The 7,140-nt window shown below is 56.1% G+C and overlaps 2 protein-coding genes across 3 annotated transcripts in view; one reads left to right on the plus strand and one right to left on the minus strand.

Moving 5' to 3' along the window:
* The window catches only part of LOC139676758 (collagen alpha-1(I) chain-like), a 43,525-nt gene extending 42,364 nt beyond the window's left edge, over positions 1 to 1,161 (minus strand). The window contains exon 1 of the mRNA XM_071566018.1: positions 766 to 1,161. Within this exon, the coding sequence (XP_071422119.1) occupies positions 766 to 1,161 (396 nt within the window). The remainder of the gene's footprint in view (positions 1 to 765) is intronic.
* Positions 1,002 to 6,261, plus strand: PFN2 (profilin 2). 2 transcript variants are annotated; one of them, XM_071566481.1, is made up of 3 exons: positions 1,002 to 1,291; positions 2,188 to 2,380; positions 4,561 to 6,261. In XM_071566481.1, the coding sequence occupies exons 1-3, from the start codon at positions 1,160 to 1,162 to the stop codon at positions 4,656 to 4,658; spliced, it is 423 nt and encodes a 140-aa protein (XP_071422582.1). In that variant the 5' UTR covers positions 1,002 to 1,159; the 3' UTR covers positions 4,659 to 6,261. The 2 variants fall into 2 exon arrangements, with proteins under 2 accessions (XP_071422582.1, XP_071422581.1); XM_071566480.1 differs by having other exon boundaries at positions 1,005 to 1,291; positions 4,247 to 4,654.
* The last annotated feature ends 879 nt before the right edge of the window (positions 6,262 to 7,140 follow it).

Below are 7,140 nucleotides of genomic sequence, written 5' to 3' on the forward strand. Positions count from 1 at the left end.
CATAACCTCAGAAAAAGGCAGATTCATTTAAGGTGTACTATGCCTTGACATATTCAGGTATGAGATGTAACTTCTCGAATTACAGCTACAAAGCTATTGATAGGCAGCCACATCGCCCCTGCCCCAGTGCCCCGAGAATCACAACAGCCACCCTGCAAGGCACAGCCACCCTGCTCAAAAGCAAGTGATCCCCCTACTAGTTTGAAGAACCAGGAAGACAGAGCCATTACCCCAAAACACGCCATTGAAGTTGCAGCGCCCCAGGACCGTCTGGGAGCAGCAATCCTGCCCAGGGCCCAGCACCAGTGCAGGAAACCACCGGCACCAGCCCAGCTATCGGACTGTGGAAACCAAATTCCTGCAATAGAGACGTGATGGAGCCTGGGAGAACAAACCCCGAAATGGTCAGTTATAAACCCTGCAGAAATACAACGTAACAGATGCTGGTGTGTGAGACAAGGACCCGTCGGGCCTGCGGGAGAGGGCTGGGCACAGGCGGGCAGGAGTCCCCCTCTCCGAGGGGCGCCCAGGCGGGTCCGAGACTGCACAGACCGCACAGAGATGCGGGCGGGCCGGGGCCCGTGGGACAGGAGCGGGGCCGCGGGCGGGCCGGGGAGCGGAGCCTCGGGGAGCTCCGGGAGCGGGCAGCGCTCACCGCGACACCCGGCCGAACCCCGCGGCCGTTCCGGGAGGGCCGAGCAGCCGCTCCCCGGCCACGGGGCCGCTCCGGGAGGGCCGAGCGGCGCCGCTTCCGCCGGTACTCACCGTTCCCGGCCGCTCCCGCACGGCCCCGCCGCGCCGTCCCGCCGGGCCCGCAGCATCCCGGCAGCGACAGCCCCGACCCGCGGCGTCCCCGGCACGGGACATGGGGCACGGGACACGGGGCAGCGGCACCGGGCAGCGGCGCTGGGCAGCGCGCTCCGGCCCCCGGCCCGCCCCGACCCGCTCCCCCCGGCCCGGGGGCGGCGCCGGCCGCGCTCCGCCTCCCCCCGCCCCCGGCGGCAGCGCAGCCTGGGCTGGGCTGGGCTGGGCTGGGCTGGGCCGCGCCGCCGCCGCCGCAGCGCTCGGTCCGCTCCGCCGCCCGCACCGCCGGGACCGCCGCCCGCCCCGCGCCCCCGGCCCGCCCGCGCCCGCTCCCCGCGCCCGCCGCCCCGCGACCATGGCCGGCTGGCAGAGCTACGTGGACAACCTGATGTGCGATGGCTGCTGCCAGGAGGCCGCCATTGTGGGCTACTGCGACGCCAAGTACGTGTGGGCAGCCACGGCCGGAGGCATCTTCCAGAGCATCACGGTGAGCGGGAGCGGAGCGGGCCGCGGGGCACCCTCGGGCGGGGAGCGGGCCCGGCCCCGCCGCCCTCCCGTGCGAGCCGGGAGCGGCGCGCGGCCGATGCCGCGGGCGGGGGCGGCGGCCGGGCCGGGGCGGGGGCGCGGGCAGCGGGGCCGGGGCCGGGGCGGGTGCGGGTCCCGGGGCGGGGGCGGGCGCCGGTGCGGGCCGAGCGGCGGGGAAAGGCTCGGGAAGGCGGCGGGGGAAGGCAGGGGAAGGCGGCTCGAGCGCCGCCGCGCCGCCGGCTCCATGTTTTCTCCGCCAAGATGGCGCTCTGCCATTGATGCTCCCCCGCCCTGCCCGCCCGCGCCCCCGGCCCGCCCGGCCCCGCCGCCCGAGCCCCGGGCCCTGCGGCGCGGCTGCCCCGGCCCCGGCCCCGGCCCCGCCCCGGGCGCGGCGAGCCGGGCTCGGCCGGGGCGGAGCGGAGCGGAGCGGGCGCTGGGCCGCGGGCGGGGGGCCGGGCCCGCCGTGACGCTGCACTTTGCGGCCGCCGCGGCGCGGCAGGGCCCGCAACCCCCGGCACGGCCCCGGCACAGCCCCGGCACGGCACGGCCCCATCACGGCCCGGCACGGCCCCGGCCCGGTCCCGCCCCAGCGCCGCGGAGGGGCCGCGTGTGCGGCCGGGCCCGGCACAGCCCCGGCCCGGTGCGGAGGGGCCCACGCCGGCCCCGCACACGCCCCGCGCTCCCGCCGGGCCCCGCTCCCCGCGCTGCTCCGCTAACAAAGCCCTGCGCTCGGAGCGCTGTGCGGGGAGCGGGGCGGAATCACGGCCGCGGCCTCCCCACACGAGACGGCAGCGTTTCGAAGTAGAAATGAAACAATAAAACGCTGCCGTGCTAACTCTGGGCTCTTTCCTTTGACAGCCAGGAGAAATAGATATGGTTGTGGGAAAAGACCGAGAGGGTTTCTTCACCAACGGTCTGACCCTTGGTGCAAAGAAGTGCTCTGTAATCAGAGATAGCCTCTATGTGGATGGTGACTGCACAATGGACATCAGGACAAAGAGTCAAGGTGGTGAGCCGACATACAATGTTGCTGTAGGCAGAGCTGGACGAGGTAAGCACCATTTTCTCTGCCTTCAGATTGCTAAATTAAGAATGTAACCCTTAGCAAAGATGCCAGCTATTAAGAAAGCCAGACCGCTGTATGTGCTGGTTAATTTTGGGAAGTGGTGCCAGGGGGTGGCTGGCAGAGTTCTGGCAGAGTTCTGCCTGGGAATCACACTTGCCCCCATTCCCACCTGTGTCCCAGCCCAGCACCGGCTGCACAATGGCTAAACAGATCCCTGACAAGCAGGACAGAGCAGGCTGCAGCTCCGAGTAGGCTTACCTGGTAGTCCATCACTCGGTACCTGCAGCTCAGGAGGGCTCCCTTAACGATGGGCAGTGACTGCAGCTTTCTTGTTGTAAACGCTCAATGGAAAGTTTGCTTTGCAAAGATGTGAATCCCTTATATGAGCTGCTCCTACTTAACTTTTAACAAGTTCGACACTAACTCTTCTTGCACTTCCTAATGAGCTTGCTGAAGTCTGTCTTCAGGCAAAAAAGCCTGTGCAGTTTGGTACCACCAAGAAATGTGCTTCATGCTCGCCACGCCTGCTCCTCATGCTCCTCATTTAACTTCCAGTAAAACTATTGTGTGGCAGGCACTTGGCTGGGATATGAAATACTGGCAGTGAGTGGCGTGCCTTATGTTAGGGACACCTGGGCTCGTGTTTTCAGGATGGCTGTGGAACAGGTTTGTGAGTGATAGACTTTTGCTTACAGGTATAAATCCAAAAGCAGAGCTGAAGTGTCTGTAGGGTAAAGCCCAGGGCAGGGATGCAGAAGAGGGTTGGCAGCCCTGGAGTGAAACAGAGTCCTGACTTGTGAAATGCCAATGAGAACTGTCTTAAGCTTTTATCAGCAAATTGCTGTGGAAATAGAATTGTAGAGTCATTAAGGTTGTAAAAGCCCTCTGAGATCATCCAGTCTGACCATTCCCCAAGCATTGTCAAGGCCACCACTAATCCATGTTCCTGAGTGCCATACCCACATGGTTGTTCAATCCCTCTGGGGATGGTGACTCCACGACTGCCCTGGGCAGCTGTGCCAGGGCTGGACAACCTTTCTGGTAAGGAAAGGTTCCCCATTATCCAACCTAAACCTCTCCTGGCACAGCTTGAGGCCAGTGTGCTATCACCTGTAGGTAGGCTGGCTGCAGCATTCCCAGCTTGGCAAAGAGTCCCTGCCTGTGGCAGCCCAGCCCTCATTGTGTCCCTTCCCCTGCTGGGGACATCTGCTGGCAGCTCCCAGTGGCACTGGGTGAGGAGCCTCTGGGTGTACCTTCCACCAGACAATCTGGACACCTTGCTGGTGCTGGGGAGTGCAGAGAGACTCAGCATGGCACTCACCCCTGCCTTTGTCTTGCGCAAAGAGCACGATTTATAGTTGTGTTACTGCATGGAAAGTCGCGGCCCAACTCACCCTGCAGGTTTTTCCCAGCACCTGCACAGTGACTCTGGTTCCCTCCAGCAGCAGTGATCTCTGCAGCCCCGAGCAGGGCAGTGTCCTCTGCTGCTCTCCAGCCACTCCGGTGCCCACACTGAGCCTCCGCCCCAGCCCGAGCGCTGCAGCTGCAGCCAGGGGTTCCTTGCTGGGAGATGACTGATGGTGAGAGGCTCTGTGATGCTTTCTTGAGGTAACTGGTGGCATTTTGCTTAGCAGTGAACTCTTACAACTTCCACAGTTATGTAAAATCCCTGAGGATAGTTTGTGCCTTCTCCCAGCTCTGCCTACATCTGTGTTTTTACAGAACTGTTAAACTGGCTTAGTAAACAAATACTAAATCTTGAATTTGAGGGTGATTTTGCACTACCTAAAACTTGCATTATTTCCTTGTCTAACACACTCTTTTTAAAACTGTTTTTCTGTTCTCTTTCAGTCTTGGTCTTTGTAATGGGCAAAGAAGGGGTCCATGGAGGCGGATTGAATAAGAAGGCATACTCAATGGCAAAATACTTGAGAGACTCTGGGTTCTAGTTGTTAGGCAGACTGTTAAGTATTAGGGGAAGATTGCTATTAAACTTTCCTGGCGGTGAGCTTTAAACCTTACATTCTGGAAACTTTACTAGCAATGCAGGGTGATGGGGTATGAACCTGTGTCTCCTTTGTATCCCTTTGTTGGTGGGGAAAGGTGTTAATTTTTTTTTCCCTTTAATTCTGTTCATTTCTGTTTTGTTTCCTTGTGTACTCCAGCATTGGTTATAGTCATGGGAAAGGAAGGTGTCCATGGAGGGACACTCAACAAGAAAGCATTTGAACTGGCTTTATACCTGAGGAGGTCTGATGTCTGAGCAGCCTCTCCCCATCCACCTAGCAGCTGTCTGCACCACCACCTGCTTGTGCTCAGTGCTACCAGACTGTAGATGGTAGTTGGTGTTTTTATTTACCCCTTTCCTCCTGTCATAACTGCAGTTCCCCCTTGCTCATCTCTGTAACCGCTGTAGGTACCTGGGCCCGTCTGGCAGCACCACCACGAGGATATGCATGTGATACCTTGAAACTGGGGAGGGGAACACGCCAAGTGCAGGCTCTGCTTCATCTTAGCAGTTAGTGTGATATTGACAACTAAACCACTGAGATACTAAACAAGGTGCCGATTGTACAATCCAATTTGATCAATGCCTCTGCAGCACTTTGAGCGAGTCACAGCTCACTAGTCTTCCTTTCACAGAGCATGGTTGGGAGGAAAAAAGTGCATGCATATCTTCACTTGTGTTCTGCTCTGTTTCTGTTTTTTAAACCCACGTGTTTGCTTACACCCATTTTTATAGTGCCTGGTTTGTTTAACCAATTTGCCACTCAAAAGCTGTTAATGTCACATTAGTTTTGTCGTTGCACTTCACTGTAGGCTTGTCTCCTATTTTTCCTTGGTGATGTCTGAAGCTTGTACTGCTTAACAAGTGCAATCACAAAACTATGAGAGTACAGATGCACTTCCTCCCATGACCTTAAACCACCATCCCAGGGACTCCCCAGACATTCCATCATTGCAATAGCTCAGGCACTTTTTTTTTTGCCAGCTCCTGTTCTGTAGTTGAATTGTGCAAGGCTGCCACTTTGGCCATTAGTTAGCCCGGTGTAACCAGCTGGAGTGTGTCTGGTTTCAGTTTCTCATAGGACCAATTTTAATTTGCAGCTTGAGGGTTGTGGGGGGGAGGGGGTTTTGTTTTTTAATATGAAATTGCAATGTCATTGTGGAAAACTGCCACCTTCAGCTACCCTGGGAGTTATGACTGGCTCAGTCTTTCTGCCAGATCCCTCAGTGGTGCAGAGTTTGGCTGCTCTGAAGCCACTGCATGAAGGTTGGTAGTTTGCAAGCTAAACTGTCAAATGTCATTTCAAATTTCAAATCTTCATTTGGCCTGTCACACACCCTTGCTGCAGAAATGATGGAGTGAGCTGCCTTGTGCACGAGTCATCTGAAATGTCTGTAACCAAACTCTCAGTTCAGACACGGTTCTGACCTGTATGTCCACTGCAAGAACTGCAGAACTCTGTATACTAAAGAATAAATGGGAGATGGTAGTGGTTGGAATAACTGACTTGGCTGTCTTGTGATGAATTTTTTAATATGTATTCTGTGCCATACTATTGTTAAAAAAAAAATGAACTGTTGCTATTGTGAGATGGATTTTAACTGACTCCAAGGGTTTCTTTTGACTGGCACTACCTTAGGGACATTCTAGTATTTGCTTCTATTGTTGGGCCTTGTGGATAATGTACAGATTTAAACAAATTCTTGTCGCTGATTTGTCCATTTCTTTCCCTGCACTTTGTTACATCTGGGATACAGTCTAACTCATCTGATTTAATATGCATTTCAAAAAATGCCATAACTATTAAAAACACCTTGTTTACAGACAGATGAAATAAATTTATTCCAACCAAACAAAACCAGACTGTTGGTAATTTTTCCCCTCTACCCCGGAATCTGAGGCCCTTCGGTGCGTGGCAGTTTTAGGTTTTGCAGGACAGCAGTAGTGTAATACAACTTCAGCCAAAGGCCAGGCAGTCTTTGGGGGAATCTTAAAGTAGGAGATGATTTCTCATCTCTCAACTCCACATTTATCCAGTTCTGTGAGGAGTTCCCCCCGCCCCTGAATGCCCAAAGCACCATCCCTGGAAGAAGCTGCAGGAGCCTTTGCACAGGACCTGGCAAAGGGGTCGGGGCTGGTTGGGCTGTGTCAGTGGACACAGGGTGGGATGTGCTCCACTTACCCCGGGAAGAGGCAGATTTAAGGTCTCCATTACCCCAAAGGATTCCACCTGTATTTGGTATTTCTGCTCCAAAAGCACAAGTGCAGTGGAATGTGATGAGGAGCCCTGGAGCTTATGGGATGGGAGGGACAGCCAGGCCCAGATCAGGGGAGGGGAATCTCCAACAAGGCTTGGCCTTCCTGGGCCCAGACACCAGTCAGGTGCTGCTGGGCATGATCCAAAAGTGCCTTTGTTCTCCCCTCCTTCCCCCGTACCAGCAGTGTCAGAACTGCACCTGCTCCTCTGCTTGGCACTACATCAGGTCTAACTACCTTCCTATATATAGTGTTTATATTCTCCCACAGCTCGGTGGTTCTGTATCTGAACTGGATCTCCCAACCCCAACCTTGGAACAAACACAGAGCAAATTCCTGTTCAATGACTAGTACAGAGGATGCAGAGCTCCTCCTTCCCCCATAAGCACAGGTGAAGCTGTGTACTGTGTCTAAACACAGTTTAGAATTGCACTCACCTTCTGATGCAAAACTCAAAATTTTGTTTCCCTGTGGTTGGGGT

The sequence above is a fragment of the Pithys albifrons genome, chromosome 11, assembly GCF_047495875.1.
Source record: "Pithys albifrons albifrons isolate INPA30051 chromosome 11, PitAlb_v1, whole genome shotgun sequence".
NCBI lineage: Eukaryota > Metazoa > Chordata > Aves > Passeriformes > Thamnophilidae > Pithys > Pithys albifrons.

Excerpts from the sequence above, each read along its gene's own strand:
- PFN2 (XM_071566481.1), top strand. The coding sequence starts at position 1,160 with ATGGCCGGCTGGCAGAGCTACGTGGACAACCTGATGTGCGATGGCTGC. Across the intron at positions 1,292-2,187 it reads GCATCTTCCAGAGCATCACG|CCAGGAGAAATAGATATGGT; the intron begins GTGAGCGGGAGC and ends TTCCTTTGACAG. Across the intron at positions 2,381-4,560 it reads TGTAGGCAGAGCTGGACGAG|CATTGGTTATAGTCATGGGA; the intron begins GTAAGCACCATT and ends TGTGTACTCCAG.